The sequence below is a fragment of the Thamnophis sirtalis genome, unplaced genomic scaffold (assembly GCF_051295495.1).
Source record: "Thamnophis sirtalis isolate CommonGarterSnake01/CBP01778 unplaced genomic scaffold, rThaSir2_p1.2 scaffold_1, whole genome shotgun sequence".
Taxonomy (NCBI): domain Eukaryota; kingdom Metazoa; phylum Chordata; class Lepidosauria; order Squamata; family Natricidae; genus Thamnophis; species Thamnophis sirtalis.
This window is the reverse complement of record NW_028261381.1, coordinates 95,898,312-95,916,060: the sequence shown is the minus strand read 5'-3', so window position 1 is coordinate 95,916,060 and position 17,749 is coordinate 95,898,312. Positions and strand designations below refer to the sequence as shown.

Sequence of the window (17,749 nt, the reverse complement as noted above, 5' to 3'; positions counted from 1 at the left end):
GATCTTTGCTGCCAGCCCGGCCCACCGGTTGCGCACCGGATTCCTCTTCCATGCGATCTAAGCAGCGGCTCTCCAGTTCCACGGGGTGCTGAGTTACTTGCTCGCCCCCTCCCATCTACGAAATATATACATATATATATTTCGTGTATAATAAATATAGTGTATGTATATATGTATATATAACGTACATATACATACATATATACATACATATATTTGTTGGTTTGCCTTCACCCCCACCCCCACCCCCATCCCACCCCGCTCTTGGGATCTAAGCCTGGGGCAGGAGTTTCGCCCGGAGAGGTGTATTTTTAGCCGCTTGCCTCCCCTGGAACCACGTGTGCCGCCCGCGTTCTCTGAGGATGACTGGTCCCTGTCCGGCCTGCTGGCCAGCCTTGCTCCTGGGACTGCTGTCGCCCTGGCTGGCGGGCCGCTGCATGCCCGTCTTCGCTCAGCAGCACAACGAGACCCTGGAGTGGCGCTGGGAGACTCTTTTCTCGCGCTCCATGGCCAGGCTGCCTGCCGGGGAGAGGAATTTGCTCAGCCGGGACGGGGACTATCTGCTGGGCATCAAGAGGCTGCGGCGCCTCTATTGCAACGTCGGCATCGGCTTTCACATCCAGGTCCTGCCGGACAGCCGGATCAACGGGATCCACGACGAAAACCGATACAGTAAGTAGTGGTTGCGCCCCGCCGCCTCTGCCCCACCTGGATCCGCTCGGCTGAGACACCCCAGAAGGGGAACAGCCAGCCAGCCTGCCAGCGAGCGCCCACCCCCCCAGAAGTGCGTGGGATCCTAAGGCGGGGGAAAGTGGGTGCGTGTGAACGGCCCGAGGGTTTAGGTTACTCCTGTACTCCCCGGGAAGGTGAACTTCTGGCCGCGGCGGACGGGAGGCTCTCGGGGAGCGGAACGATCGAGCCTGTCCGTCTTCTGGGGCAACGCCTCGCGGAGGAGGTAAGCTCCCCGCGCCCACTTTTCAGGGCAAGGCGCCAAACCTCTCCCCTTCCCCGCTTCAGGCAATCAGCGTCGACGGTCAAAGCCAAAAGAGCTTCGAAGGCAGAGGGGTTTAAGGACCTGTAGAAAAGCAGCCTCGGCTGGGGGCAGGGGAACGAAAGGGTTAAACTGGGCATCCCCCAGGTAGACGAAACGAGAAGGCGCCCCTCGGAGAAAGCCGAAAAGGCCAGATGCGTTTTCTCTTCGCGCATTATTGGCTCGTGTTGAGCTCCCAGGTAAGTCGGCGGAAGTCAGACAGACGAGGATCAAGCCGAGGGTCTTGCGTGATGCTTTTCCCCGCTATTTTCCTAGGGTGGGAAGGGATGGGATTCCATCTGAAAGGAGTGAAGGGATTTCTCTCGCGGTCTCTCCGGAATAAATAAGAGACGCGACGCACTTCATGTCTAAAAACATTATTGGTCCTCCTGACTGCCCAGGGAAAACTGGAATACAGTAGCAACTATCTACCGTAGAGTGAGCTGTGAGTGTTGTGCAAGGAGTGTGGCATAATCTTTGAAAGTGAAATTCCCACGTTTTATATTGGGCGATTTGACTGCACTGGCTTGCACCTTGTGCAATTTAGTCCAGGAACAGAAGCAGAGTTACTTAGCTGCTCCCTCTGTAATTAAAAATTGGCCCCCAGAAATTCCCTCTGACCTGAGCTTAGTCAATTTAAAGCACGATTTACTTATTTGTTTGTTTGTTTGTTTGTTTGTTTGTTTGTCAAACATGTACGAGATAACAGGTATAAGTATAAACATGGACATGAACACAGGAAATGGGTACGAATAAAAGGGGACAGTAGGACAGGGATGGTAGGCATGCTGGTGCGGTTATGCCTACCTCCTTACAGACCTCTTAGGAAAAGGGTGAGGTCCACGCTCAACAGTCTAAGGTTAAAGTTATGGGGGTTTGAGTCAAACCCTTTAGAAAGTCAAACTTCTTTTGACTTTCTAAACAAAATTAGACCTTTTTCCTTAACAGCCTAGCTTAGGTTAGAGTTATGGGGAGCAGCTACCCTTAAGTCCCACCCTGCTTTTGCCACAGGCTGACAGAGTAGTTAATTTGGGATTCAAGATCCCATCCCGCTTCTGTCGAGGAGCTCGGATAGTCTAAAAGCATCTGTTCGTGACTTAACCCCATGGCCCCATAGCTCTAATTCTAACTAACACCCAACTGAAACAATAGGGCAGGGAGGAGGGGTTAAAGACTGCACCATGACAAACATTTCATGTGTCCTAAAACATGCCAGATACTTATTTTAAGCTGGGTGAGGTGGGGCGGGGGGGGGGAGATCTCTGCTAGATCTTCAATCACAGCAGAAGGAAGACCTGAAGCATTTTGCAAGCTGTCAAGCCTCCAGCATCCCTTGTTACTAGTCAGGGCAGCACAAGTCATTTGCAGTTGCTCCTATGTGGCTGCTTTTAAGCACCTTCTAAAAAAGAAATAATAGCAGTCAGGCAATCCATTGGCTGAGTTGGGCTAGAAGAGTTATTAATGAACATGCTAAGGAGTTAAACTAGATTTTATTTATTTATTTATTTATTTATTTATTTATTTATTTATTTATTTATTATCACATTTCTGAGCCCACCCATCTCCCTCAAAGAGGGATTCTGGATGGTGTAAAATAAAGCATCGTAATATTAAACAATCTACAGAAATTAAAATGTCAACACTAAAAAAAATTTAACTAAAAGTTTCTTTAAAATTATTTTAAAAAATTAAGGTGGCAGGAATAATTAAACCCCATTAAAAGCTAATTGACAGAGGCAAAGGGAGGGCTATCATGGTAACAGCCAACCTCATGACTGTGCGCTCTGTAACTTTAATGAGGCAAGGGCCTGTAGAGCAATAGGTTATGGGCATATCCTGAGCAGGGCCAGCTGCTGTTCTGTGTAGGGATGGGTTATCATATGGGAATATTGTCTATGGAAAGTAGCTTGTTCAAGTCAATGCAAATCACTCGTATTTTTGGGAAGTGGGGGGACGGAATCAGTGATCACATTTGCAGTGGGTCTGTTCATAGGTCTTAATTCTCTATGGAACTATGAGTTGGCTAAATTCATTCATTTTGTTAGGCGGGGTATGTTATGTCTCAATGCAATGTGTGTACCCACTTAGTGGTGGTTTGCAAATCATGGTTTAAAGTCAGCATGCTTGAACCAGCCAGTTGTGGTTCACTAAATAAAGCCTGATTAGGCAATTCTGACAGGAATGTATAACAGTGTTTTTCTAGCCTCCAGATTGCTTCTTTGCACACATACCTACTACATATCAAAAATCATGACAGGGTTTCTCATTGTTGTGAAGTGGGGAAGCACATGTAGTAGTAAGGAAACATAAAATATGTGGAATGTAGTTAATAATAAAAGAAAAACTGGAAATTCTTCCCCTCAGAATTGCAATATCATGGAAATAGCAAAATGTGGATTCCAGCTAAATTAGTAGCTCAGTTCTGTACATCTTTATCCCACCCATTACACCCATACTAAAATGGGCTTGCCCTGTTAGTACAATGTAAGAATCAGGTCAGTGAGAACAGCTGCCCAAGACAAGAGGGTAGGAGATGGTTGACAATGGCAAAGAAAATGGAAGGTTTGATTATTCAGAAGTGGTCATTGCTTTCATTGTGTTAATTTCACTAGAACTGAGCCAATATCATGGAAGGTCCTTGCTCTTACCACCACAAGTGACATTTAGTCTCAAGTTTCAGTGTTAGTTGTATATCAGTTACATATTCTTCAACATCCAATACCCACAGTATTGAGGGGATAAAAAAGACTTTCTACAGGTGGTAAGTTGGCAAGATGGCAACTTGGGTAGCAACTGCAAGAAGTCTTAAACTGACGGGAAACAAGGCTTTCAATACTTCAACCATTTATTCTATGTTTGAGTGAACCAATCCTCTTCTACAGGGAAGTTTTGAAAAGATTGGTGAAAAAGAACAATTTATGAGACTGGCAACAATTTTGGAGCAGACTTGCAGTTGGGGCTGGATGGTTCAACCCAAAAAGTGGAGATTGCCCATTTCTGTTCTAGAGTAACCTGAAGCTCAGTGGAACTTTTCTGAATCTTAATAGTTTGATGTTTACTTCCTAATATAGCTGTCTACATGCCATAATACAAGATACACATTCCTGAACTTTTGAGTAGCTGTTGCGTGCCACAAGAGTAGCCCTACTGGTATGGTTCTACTGACATATCTTAAAGAGTAATAGAATTAGTAGGATATTCTTTATTCAAATGATTTATGATTGCATGTAATCCTATATCCATATCCTGGTTTGTTTCTAATGCATTCTTCTTCTCTTAAAGGTTTGCTGGAAATCTCTCCAGTGGAACGAGGAGTGGTTAGCCTTTTTGGTGTTAAAAGTGGACTTTTTGTAGCAATGAACAGCAAAGGCAAACTCTATGGATCTGTAAGTAGCAGTTATAAAGATTTTCAGCTAAAGATTTTTAATCACCTTTAAAATATCAATTGTTCTTTTAAGGAACACAGTTGTCACTACTAGAAAGACAAGTGTTTTAATATTACAGGCTTTTAGTAGATAGATTAAATATATATGCTTGTTAAGCACATTAAGAGGACAATTCTCTGATTGTCCCAGATGTGGACATTACAAACAGCTGTAGGAAGTAAAAGGTAGTTTATGATTAAAACATTTTTGGATTTGTAGCAGAAAATTCAGATTATCTAATAATCCAGAAAATTCTGTTTAAAATACACATATATTTCCATGTACTGCAATTACCTAATTTGGGAAATCAAAGGCTTGCAGATTGTGTACACATAGGCTTGCAAAGTGTAAGATAGCATATTACTCTGAGATATTCAACTCTTGTAATTTTTTACAATCTTCCAACGTACCTAGACTTTGCCACTGGCTGTGCTGGTTCAGAAGTTTGAGAGTTGTAGTCCCAAAACAAATGGAATGGTTATTTTGTGTGTTTTATAACAGAATACTCCCCCCCCCTTTATTCAATTTAAAGTTACAACTTTATGACAAAGTTTTGAGGGACTAGAAATAAAATGGTAAACTAATAAAATTAGTTTTTTACTAGAAGGGGGAGGGATACCCTTCGAGGTCTGGACGGACCACAAGAATTTGGATGCCCTTCAGACCCCGCAAAGATTCTCGCCAAAACAAGTTAGATGGGCTTTGTATTTTCGGCAATTCAACTTTTTTTTTGCTACATAAAGCTTTATAAGACATCCTTTCTGGATTTTAGCAAATTGTCACTGCGACAAAAAAGCAAAGTAGTTTAATTTATAACAAAACTCAAGGACTAATTACATATGGATATATTCATGCACTGTCTAGTGGAAGCAAAGGACAGTTTAGCTGTGAGGGTCTTACTTTAGTTTTTTTTTTTAATTCTCTACTGAATTTGTCTGAATCTGTAAATCTGGAGCAAAAATGTTGGAGAGCCATTTCAATTCTTGTAGCCTATTTAGTTCCTAAAAATAACACAAGTCCTTTTTTTCCCCCTTTGGTCATTTCCAGCTGCCTTTCTATTATAGTCCTTCTGTTGATATGAGCTGATGTAGGGAGAGATTTTTGCCAAAGAAAGAGTGTTTTCTTATTCACTTGCCTAAAAGGAAGCAAGGCTAAATCTTAAGGGTGTAAAAGGCATTATACATTCCAATAATTTAAGACTTTGGACTTTCCTTTACTTATATCAGTTGCCACCAATGATCATTTTCCTTCTGCATTTTCAATATACCTATCATTTCTTAAATAGCTAATCGAAAGAGACATCCTTTGTCCAGTGTCATTTATGTAGATAACTTTTATTTAGGGGTCAGTATAAATAGTCATTGGACTGCATTCCAAGCAAACTAACAATCTGAAATACAGGCGATTAAAGAATGTTTCCAAAGGTGGTAGACAATAATGGTTTGCCTTATTTTCTTACACTGTCTCCTCAAGCCAAAGCCAAGTCTTTTGGTTGTGATATTTTGGATTGTAACTCATTAATTAAATAATGGCAAATACCTGCTTCTCAATGCGTTAGGTTTCCTTTATGCAGGAAGCAAAAGAAAGCAGCGTAGCAGACCCATAATACTATTCCTTCTTGTAGCTCTGCTAATTGTCCTTGGAGAAGCTTATTTGACCTTTGATAATTTTCAAAATAATATAAGAATAATCAGATTCTTTCAGAATAGGTGAGTGATCATGACTGATTTGCCATGCCTGATCCTTAAACAACATTGCTGTTTTCTTTGCTTGAGTCTGCTTTCTTCTGTAAATGGGGAAAGAACATTCAGCAGTATGCAGTTCAGTTATGATAAATGTAATTTGTGCACTCAGAAAAACCAAGTGGCACAAGTAAAAAAAATAATCCCTGGTGGTACTTGGCTTGGTAGGATGAATCTGATCATCCTGGTAGACCACAAGTTAAACATCAGCCAGCAATATGTTACAACTGCCAAAAGAGCCAATGCAATGCAGCAGAAGTGTAGTACTGAGATAACGGGAAATGATATTTCTGCTCCCTGCTGCACGAGACATCCCACCCCTGAGATATTGTGCTCAGATGTAGTCACAACAACACAAGAAAAATACCAAGGAATTGGAGAATATTGCAGAGAGGAGCAACAAAGTGGCTAAAACCTATGAAAAACAGTTAAAGGAAATGGATACATTTAACTGGAGAAGAGAAAAATATAGGGAGAAATGATAGCAGTATTTTAATACTCGACAGGCAAGGTATAGGAGAAATGGATTTATTCTCCATAGAATCCAAGCTTTACAAAAAGATAGCCAAACATGGAATATGGAGGAATTTCTTGGTGGCAAGTGCTATTAACAATGGGACAGCTCGCCTCATGAAGTCATAGGTGATGTACCATTACAGGTTTTCAAGGCAAAGGCTCAAGGCCATTTGTCTGGGATAATATGAAGATAGCTGCCATGGGCAGGGGCTGGACCAAGAAACTTTCCAATTGTCCTCATCAACCATTTGAGTTTATAGTGGTACATCCATATCCAAAAGCTTACTTATGGCATATAGAATCATGGATAGTTACTTTATATTGCCTGAATTTCCAGCCAGAATAAGCACATTTCTGTACTGTATAAAAAGATTGTCTTTTATTATTCATGTATATAAGGCAGCATTGACATATGTGAAAAGTACTGGTAACATAACCATTGTTCTTCTTTTGGCAAGCAAGCAATCACTTTATAAATCCCTTTTTTGTCCATTTTTATTGGAGTCTTGTAAGATTTGGTTCTTTCCTCCTGAAGTGCTAGAGCACAGCTCTACTGATACTTATTTCTTACAAATAAATGTTCTTTCATTTTTCAAATTTTAAATATTCTGCAGAGGAGGTAAGGCTATTAGGGGAGAAGAAAAAAGAAGGGAGGAAGAGTGAAGATAAAAATGGGAGAAAGAGAAAAGGCAGAAAAAGAAAGCAAGATGAGGCAAGTTGAGAATTATTTAGAAAAAATAATCTTATGGAAATGTTTGGTAATACAACCATATTAGGAATAGTTGATGAAGCTGAAAGAATTTGCTAAGATGGCCAAATTTACCAATTTGAAGGCAATATTGGTATCTGGAAACTCCTTATAGATTTTAGCATAAAACAAAAAAATGAATTTACAATCTATGATTTTGATAATTAACTAGATTAGATTATACAAAGTAAAACATCATGCTGTAATTTTAGAGAAAGAGGTAGCTCTAGATTACAGAAAGTAAAGTGTCATAGTGTAACTTTAGAGAAAGAGGTAAATGTAGAATTGTAGTTACAACTCTCATAAGGATTGGAAACCACTTTTTAAATATTTTATTTTGGTTTCTTTTCTATTTTTCTTCTACTTTTTTGCACTTTCTTTTTTTCTTTCATTTGTTTCTTTCCCTTCTTACTTAATTTTAGTTCCTATTGAAGTTTAGTCCTGTTTTATAAATTTGTTTAATAAAATCACATTTTTAAAAGAGAGAAAAAAGAACTTCTTGTTCCAGCAAGTAGCTCCCCATAATATTCTTGGAGAAAATGTAGCACTCGGCCGGGGGAGGGGGGGAGAGAAGGTCCCTTGTCTTTTTCAAATCATCCTTAATATAACATAAAGTTGTGTCCCTCCCCCTTCATTTTTAAGGCAGCTGCCTGAAGATTTTCCATGCTTGGAAATATCTGAGGGCTTTACTGCTCTCTGTGTAAGAGGAGACTTTCCCCTGTATAGAAAGTATATGCATTTACACTCTTAAAACAGTCAATTCTCTGAGTTTAGTTTTAAAAGAGGGGGGGGGGAATCCTACTTCTAAAAGAGGGATGGGTTCTACCCTAGAAGATGTGTCTCCCTACACTGATCCTTGTAGAGTAGATTTCATAGACATTCTGTGTTTTAAATTTTTTATTGAATATATGTAATCTCAATTAATAAAAAGCATTTTCAATGTATTTATCTTTGAGCTTTAATTTTCATTCTACATTGTATCTTAACATAGTGTTGGGAGCTTCAGGCACATGCCAGCTTTAAAAGTTGGGAAGCCACTAAAACAGTAGAATTGCCAACAATTTTTAAAGCAAATCAAATTGACAGAAGGGAAAATGAAGGAGGGAAAGAGAAAGAAGCTATAAGGTGTGAACAGATTAGGTTACCTTGAGCACTAATTAGAATGGAAATCAGGTAATAAAGGTGTACTGTACATGTTTTGGGATTCACCATATTTAGGCCCTGAAACCTGGGAAATCCATTCATAAAACTATTTTGAAATGTTATTCAAAATATGATGTGAACGGTTTATCCACAATCAGAAATAAGAGAGGAGATAATAATTATTTGGGGTGTGTGTATTGCAGTGTGTTATTGGGCTGCTTCAAGATTTTAGGAGAGTCTCCTCAATCTAAGGCATTGCCATGTGTGGAATGTCTAGACAAGCATAAAATTTGGCTGGGAAATTCGGTTCCACCACAAATCCGCCAAGCCCTTATCCGCGGAGACATAAGCGTGAAGACTAATTCGCGCCGTTCGAAGCGCTAAGGAAAAATGCGACCCTACCGCGATGACATAATCGCGGAGGGCAAATCCGCGCATTCCCAACCACTCAGTACCCTAAACCTAACCCTAAACCTAACCCTAAACCTAACCCTAACCCTAAACCTAAACCTAACCCTAAACCTAACCCTAAACCTAACCCTAAAACAAACCCTAAAACAAACCCTAAAACAAACCCTAAAACAAACCCCTAAACCTAATCCTAACCCTTACCTTAATTGAAATCGGCTTTCTGCCGTGGCGCCGTTTTAAAGCGCCCTTCTGTTGCCACGCGGTTGTCGCGGCGGTGATGACGCGCGGTGATGACGTCGCCACGGGGAAATTCTGCTTCAAAAAATAATGCTGCTGTTAATCCCAAAAGGAAGACGTAGTGCTGAACTTGGCTTAAGTTAACAGTTTTGGACTTCTCTTATTTTTATTATTCCAGATCAAGGAACAGGCAGAAAGATAAGTACATGTAGTCCTCGACTTACAACCATAGTGGAGCCCAAAATTTCTGTTGCTAGGGGGAACAGTTGTTAAGTGTATTTTGCCCCATTTTACAATCCTGCCACAGTTATTAAATGAATCTCTAACAATTGTTAACATGGTTAACAATTAGGTTAACAATTAGGTAACATGGTTGTTAAGTGAATCTGGCTTCTTCATTGACTTTGCTTGTCAGAAGGTTTCAAAAACTGATCACATGACCCCAGGACACTGCAACTGTCATAAATATGAGTCAGTTGCCACGGGTCTGAATTTTGAACACATGATCATGGGAACACTGCAACAGCTGTTAAGTGTGAAAAATGGTCATAAGTCACTTTTTTCAGTGCCGTTGTAACTTTGAATGGTCATTAAATGTACTGTTATAAGTTGAGGACTACCTGTATGTTTGAGCAATTGATCTTTGTCAATTTTTATGAGAATTGACATAACCTGTGCCTGCTGCTCTTGTGTGATTTGAAATATACAGTAATTGTTTCTCTGAACTCATTTTTTCCACACTTACTAAAATGTAGGTCTTGGTTGAAACAAAATATAAGAAGGATGCATTTAAAAAGGAAAGTTCAAATTTATACCAACTTCAATATGCATTTTTGTGTATATGCTTGGGCAATATATACATTTAAAAAAAATGAAATCTATATAGGAATGAACAAAAATGAAACTAACCTTCATTGATCCAGCTAATAATCATAATTTGAGTAAAACAGACAATCATTTCTGTGGGAGACTGACCTGCATAATTAGAAAAGTATATTTCTGGGGAAAAAATAAAATCTTGTATGATAAATACCTGGGCATATTTAGAAAGATAAAAGTGAGATAGGTGTGAAAATTGTGAACAGTGAGAATTTAGAGGAACAATGGAATGGAACCAATGTGGTATATGTATATGTATATGTATATGTATATGTATATGTATATGTATATGTATATGTATATGTATATGTATATGTATATGTATATGTATATGTATATGTATATGTATATGTATATGTATATGTATATGTATATGTATATGTATATGTATATGTATATGTATATGTATATGTATATGTATATGTATATGTACATACATACATACATATATACATATCATCATTTACATAGGAAGCTTTCCTAAATCAAATTACCAAATCTGATGATTGACCAACCTACATACTATTGCTTTCCTTGATTAGACAAGATCTATCTTTAACTTATTGATGAAAGCAAGATTTCACTATGGCCTTTTTGGCAAATATTCTATCATTGAAATTCGATTTTTCCATTTAACAAAGTCCTCAGATACTGGTAAATGTTGATCGTAGTTTTGTCTACCTCCACCTTCTCCAATTCAATGTCTTCCATAAGTGTTGGACTACATTTTCTGAGAACATGAAAATTATAGACTGTAAACTGGAAGGAACTAGAATGGGGTAAGATCATCTGAAAGACTTTATGAAGTTTGAGTTGCATGGCAAAGTTGAAAAAAAGAACAAAAAAGAAGGCAAGTGCTCAGGTATATTTTCCATGTATATGTTCACAGAGACATTTTTTAATATCTAACTTTTCCCTTACTCTCACTATCCTCTTCCCTTCCTTCTCCACTCTCATTTCAGAGCCATTTTGGTGATGAGTGTAAATTCAAAGAGATTCTGCTGCCAAACAACTACAACGCCTATGAGTCCCAGACCTATCCTGGGATGTACATGGCCCTGAGCAAAAATGGAAGAACCAAGAAAGGCAATAAAGTGTCTCCCACCATGACAGTGACACATTTTCTTCCCAGGATTTGAGAACTATCACTTCAGAGCTACCTCAGGGCAGAAGGAAAAGGCAAGGCCCAATTGGGAGAATGGAAGAGGGAGGGGTGAAATCTATGGTGCACTTTTTCTTTGAGAGTTTTATGCAAGAGTAGATGTAACATATTTAAATTATTGATGTCTGTATATATTGCCAGAAAGTTATTTATAGTTCTGATCATTTTTTTTAAAAAAAATTCCTAAAAGAAAAGAAATGAAAGAAAGAACAACCTTCTACAAAACCAAACCTCCAACCTAAGCTATTCATTACACCATGTAACAGAAGAAGGCTCTTGCATTGTGGTTTATTTAATCTTATCTTTGTTTTGGGCTAAGTTATCACAGGTGTGCTGCTATTATGACTTTTTAAAATGTGAAATCTGATTCCTATATGCTTTGCACTGTTCTGTGCATTGTACAATGTTTGTTAGTGGACATTAAATTGTTTTTTTTTTAAATATACACATTGTTTTTAACCAGTTATGACTGCCAGCAAACGTTTTAGCCCTTACAAAAGAAGCTAGACAAATCTTCCTCAGTTCTGATGCCAGCTTATAGGAACGTACAGCATCTCTGACCTCCTTTTGTGCAGCATGGTTAGTTCATAGAAATGGTGTCAATTTACTTCTGCTACAGAAACTGTAGCATTGATGTACGCCCTGCAATGCTCTTTTTAGCTCTGCCACAGTTGAACTCTGAACTTTCCTGCATTCAATCCCTCTGGTGCCTGTAGAGTAGAATCCACCAGCAAAGTAGGAGTAAATCCCATTGAAAATCTCTGGAGGTTGCATGGCAGGAATTCATAGTGAATTGCCCTCTAGTTCTTTTCAAGTTCTAGACTTTTCAAGTTCTAGACTTAAATTCTCAGCATTGTGAGAATGAGGATTGCCATGTTAGTAGTACAAAACAATATCTGGACACTTTTGCTCATTGTTTGGCTTAGGTACAATGTGGTCATTTTCTTCTTTCAGCCACTCACATTTTGGAATAGGTTACAATGAAGAACCTTTGTGTTACAAGACCACAAACCATCTTTTAAATGGAGTGATATTACAGGTAGTCTGGACTGACAACCCCAGTTGGCACTACAACTTCCATTGTTAGAACTTCCATTCATTACTAAGTGAGCCATCATATGACTGTGTCTGATTTTACAACCTTTCTTCTTTTGCCACAGTCATTAAGTAAATCACACATTAAGTGAATCCAGTTTCTCTCACTGATGTTGCTTGAGGGAAGGCAGCTGGGAAAGTCACAACTGGCAAACACATGACCCCAGGATGCTTCAACTGCTGTAAATGCATGTTGGTTATCAAGTACCTGAATTACAATCGCATGACTGTGTAGGGATGCTGCAATGTTCAAAAAGTAGTCCTAAGTCACTTTTTCAGTGCCGTTAAAACTCTTGAATGGTTGCTAGTCATAAGTCAAGAATTACCAAATGAATGATTTTAGTAACACTTGAAAATATCTTTCTTTCAGGCCAGATTTCTACATAGTTGTAAGCGACTGTTTTTTCAGAAGTGCTGTTCAAATTTGGCTTTTTGAACTGACTAGCAAACAAGGTGATTTCATCTATGCCCCCACGCTTTTTTTAAAACTATGCATGTTGAATCAGGAATGCTCATGTTCTCATGAGTTTTTCCTCAGATAGGAACAAGACAAAGTTTTCCTGCTTCACGCATTGCAGTGAACAAATCCTGGACGCCGTATTCTGATTTTGTCAACCTTCCTTTAAAATGGGTTAGCCAGTCTTTAAAAAATGGTTCCCATAAATGCTACACAATATCAAAAACCAGTTTATGATGCAATTCTGCAGTACAGAATCACTTCACCAGTTGAAGGTCATTTTTTTCCAACTGGGGTTGGGGGCAGATTAAACACATGTATGGCTACTGAGGTTTGCAGAGGAATAAACTATTTAGCCTTTAAAAAAATGGAGGTTGCTTTTTAAATATGAAAAAAATGTTAAACCTATTGGGGAGTTTAATAAACCTGTTTTTTTTAAAGTGGGTAACCCCATCATTGTAATTCAGTGGTTTCAACCATGGACTGCAAAATAAGTGCTTGTCTATGGTAGAAGTCCTGTCCCACTAGTCATGCCTCTGCCATAAAGATTCCTGCTGAGCACGTCCCAGTAGCAGTTCACTCTGCAGTAATCATATTGACTTTAATTAAACATTTATACTGTAAATGGTTTATAGGTTGAAGTTTTCTCATTTCATTCCCTGAAATAATGTTCCTTTACTATCTACCTCATTCAATTATTCTGTAAGCCAGTTTCCTTACAAGACTAGTAGGGAAGGAGTGTTCATTTTTTCTCCCTATCCTGCTTATAATTCCAGTGTGGGAGGGAGGGGGGCATCCCAATCCCCCCCTTTTTCCATATGTAGCCAAAAGAATTCCAGATAGTGTTGGTTACATCCAATTTGAGCCTTGTCACGTTTGTGCTATCTTTACCCAGTGATTTACTTTTAGTAAGGATAATCATGGTGAAAATATTTGCAGACAGCTGTCAGGCTGCAGCACTATATGCTCATCCAGTAACCTTATATTTTTATTTATATATTTTGTGAATGTAAACCATGTCTTTAAAGCAAAGAATGAACCAGCAGGTTTAAGAAGGATGATTGGTGGGGACGGGGGGATGGAAAGGGTGAGCAAAAATGGAGGGTAACTCTTAGGCAATGTTTAATGGTTTCTTTTAATGGAAGTAGGGTGTTGAGAGCTAATTACAGGCTTCATCTAACAGATATCTTGGAAACATTGCCTTTGTCATGTTGTAGAATACAGCTCTCAAAATCATAATGGGAGCTGAAGGCAGATATTGGTAAGGGCTTACTCCGAAATGAGGCACTGGAGTTATTAGGATAACTTCTCAGCTATCTGGAGATCAGATCCACCAACTTATTATTTTGCTGCTATGATGGCAGATTACCTGCCATGCAGATTTAGAAATGAACTCAATGGGTAGGGCTAATTTAGACCACAATCCTTCACTTATTTCTATTTATTTCAATGGGATTTTTTAAGCACATCTTTTCTCCACCTCACCTATCAAGCGCTATCAAGCCATTTAGAGTGCTCATAGATCAGGCACCTGATTACAGTGTGTCTCTGTCCTTGGCATGATGGAAGAATAGAAAGCTGACTTATATCAAGATCAACTCTTGTTCTATCCAGTCTATTGGCTATCTTAGCTAGCAGTGGATCTCCTGAAGCTGAGATCTTTCCTGTCATGAGCTAGATATAATCCTATTAAGCAGAGCAGACATGAAGCTAGGGTATGTTTAAAAAAACAGATGCCCAATCACTAAACTTATTTTAAACACACTTTTAATGCTTAGTTAAAATATGTCTCCACATTTTACTACCCCTTTACAAATTGGATGTGTGTGAATGACTGCTTGGGAGCCAAATGAAGTAGACTGCAATTACTTCATGGTGGAATCAAACTTTAAAAGATTCTTACCTCTGCTATGAGAAAGTCTGAGGAAGTTCTCCCATTCAGGTAAAAGTATAATTCATTAAGAGAATGGCCTCTGCTCTTGCTCGGACTCTTTAAGATTCTCAATACTTATGATGGGGCTATATTACCCCATCATAAAAGAGATGGCTAGACCTATGACTGGAGAGACATGTGTGAAGGTCCTTTTGTGATTCATATTAGCAGAGAGAAACAAAGGCTTTGGGGATGTAATACTAAACCATGGTTTAGTGCAACATGCATGAGTATAACCAAAATTCTGACTTACATGGGCTCTGCTTCTCTTTGGTGCAGTTAAGAAGAGCAGTATAGAAGTAACTGCTCTTAAACTATCCAGAGTTCTCTGTGAACTCTGAATTTGAGAAACTCATGACCAAAGTTCAGTATCCGAAATTGGGCTGTGAAAGACTATGTCTTGACAATCTTTGGAAAGTCCTTATGAGAAGTGAAGACTGCAGTAGGCATAGTCATGATGCAAAGCAGGAAAGGCTTTGTCACACATATGAGCCTCGATAACATTCCCTAAGTGCTAGAGTAGAAGATTTGGAAGGACAGGGATATTAATTTCATAAAGATGCTAACCCTAATTCAAGATATCTAGTATAGCTTCCATATGTTTCCTGTCTTAAAAGGCTGGGAAATGATATCACCAAGTTGCAATGGTTGTAGTAAAAGAGGCTTCTGGAAGGCTGTGGGCTGCCAAATTCTGATAAAGACAACAATTTTGTTTTCAATTGTCTCCTAACTCAGGTTTGGTTAAATTATTAACAATTGGATGTTAGTTGTCCTTTAAATGGTGCACTGAAGGTCATATTTCAATAGTAGAAGGGAAGAGATAAGAGAGCTAAATTTTACTTAATTCAAATTATAATGAAATGTAATGAATATGATTTTTTTCTCCAGTTTAACAATTTGCCACATTAATCACTACAATTTCATAACCATTTTTAGAAGTATTTATGGGTCAAACTGCAAGCTTCTAGGGGCCATATATTCTTATAGTTTTGGGGTTTTATATTTCTGCTCCAAAGCAAAATTATGATGAATTGGCCTTGGGCTTGGAGTCAGTGGCCTTAATGATCACAAAGGGTGGAGCAGGTGGTCCTTTGAGTCCTTTCTGCAGCCAAGTTGCAAGCAGAAGTGCCTTTAGCAATGCCTAGGATTGAGTGTTAAAATGAAACATTGGCTTAAATTTATCATGCTAAATGCAGAGATTACTTGAATGCCCAAGAATTGTCACTGTGGATCTTTATTTCATAAGGCAAATTCTAAATGACCATAATTCCACATTCACTATCAAGTACGATGCCAATTTTATCCCGAGTTTGATATGCTATGAGTAACTAGTGAGTGAAGCAAATTTTAAGATCTACCCAACTCTTGAATTATCCTGGGAGAATAACTCCTAGCTAGTACATTTCAAGATGTTTTAGCCTTATAGCCTGCATATCTTAGATCCTTTATATGCTGCTTTGAATTAATATGCAGCATGTCTTCCAACCAGAAGTAATAACTCTGGCAATTGTTTAGTGTTCTGTCCTTGTTATAGAAAAGAAAGTGAAACAAGCCCCCATTCATCTTATTGAAGATTGCTATCTTTCTATCCTTTGATATTTCTCAGTTTCCTGTTCAATTTTTAAGTTTGTACGTAAGACTGAAATCACTTCAGGAATTATGATGCTAAAGTAACTTTTCATGTAAATGTATCCTTTTTCTACAGTAGTGATAGAAGCCATGGTAGATTGTGACCTTCTCTGAGGAATTCGATATTGAAGGGCTATAATCTTAAGGAATGTTTACATACTCAGTAAATTAAGTCATCATCAAGGCACAGCAAAAATGAATTCAGCTTTCTTTCTTTCTTTTTTTTTACATTCCTGTATCTGAAAAAAAATGCTACTGTTATATACACATTACTTTATGAATGACTTGCATATATTTATGTACTGTATTAATGGATGACCTAGGAGAATAAAGCTACTCAGCAGTGCTAATGGGAGTGAAACCAGAACTATGGGAATATGATTTCCCCCTTTTGGGAAGAACCATTTAAAACTTATTTGGGTTTATATCTGGATTAAATGGGAATTGTCCCATTTGTGCTGCTAGCCAGTAGAAGTATGCTAGGAACAGTATTGAGTTCAATAGAGAAGTGTGGAGCCTGAAATGGACTCTTCAATAGAAGCATTCACAAAATGGCTATATGAAATTTGAAAAAGGGTCAATTTGAGGCTAGAATACTAGCCTAGAATAAGTTGGAACAATATGCTTCAAGTCTGATTCTGGTTGTTTTAAATTTAAAGAAAATTGAACTCAAGATTGTTTGCATATTTCTAAAGTACTTTCTCCCAGTGTCTTATCACCTTTCAGGCAAAGGCCTTACTCTTTTTGAATATGAGCAATCCACAGCAGAGACAAAAGGGACAGAAATGAATCTCATGACCATGTTCCAATACATTTATTTTGAGTTAATATGATGCCTACAGTTGGCTTTTCCTGTCTTTATTGAGTCCATCATGTAATATTTTACTTGAAAAATGGAGAGACTAGGTAAGAAAAGAACTTTTCCCATTCCATTTCTCCTTCTTCTGAGTTTTTGAATATTCAAAGAAAGCTTGGGAGAAAGTGAACCAATTCCAAGGTTAAGCACAATCATCCATCATAAGATGAGATGAGAGAACAGTAGGGCCTGATTAGCTGCTGTTCACGCAAAGATACATAAACTAAATTCATGCAATCCAGTCTTAAGTAAGTAAGCTCAAGACAGTGGGATGCTAGAACATTTCTGTGCAGTGTGGGATATCTCCGTATCTTTTCTTTTATTCTCTCTCATTCTTTCTCTCCCTTTTTAAAATGTATGGATATTTATCTGCACAATGCATACATCTGAATACCCCAAATATTTCTAGGCTTCTGAAATAATTGATACAGCTCATGGGTGCATTTTTAATCACATTTGTTTCCCTTTCAGTTGCCAAATGACGAA

The 17,749-nt window shown here is 38.5% G+C and overlaps 1 protein-coding gene across 1 annotated transcript; it reads left to right on the top strand.

The window, feature by feature from the left end:
- Positions 1–362: 362 nt before the first annotated feature.
- On the top strand, positions 363–11,330 carry FGF4 (fibroblast growth factor 4). The gene is made up of 3 exons (XM_014066893.2): positions 363–672; positions 4,313–4,416; positions 11,094–11,330. Exons 1-3 carry the CDS (start codon positions 363–365, stop codon positions 11,268–11,270), a joined length of 591 nt encoding a protein of 196 aa, XP_013922368.1. The 3' UTR covers positions 11,271–11,330.
- Positions 11,331–17,749: the final 6,419 nt, after the last annotated feature.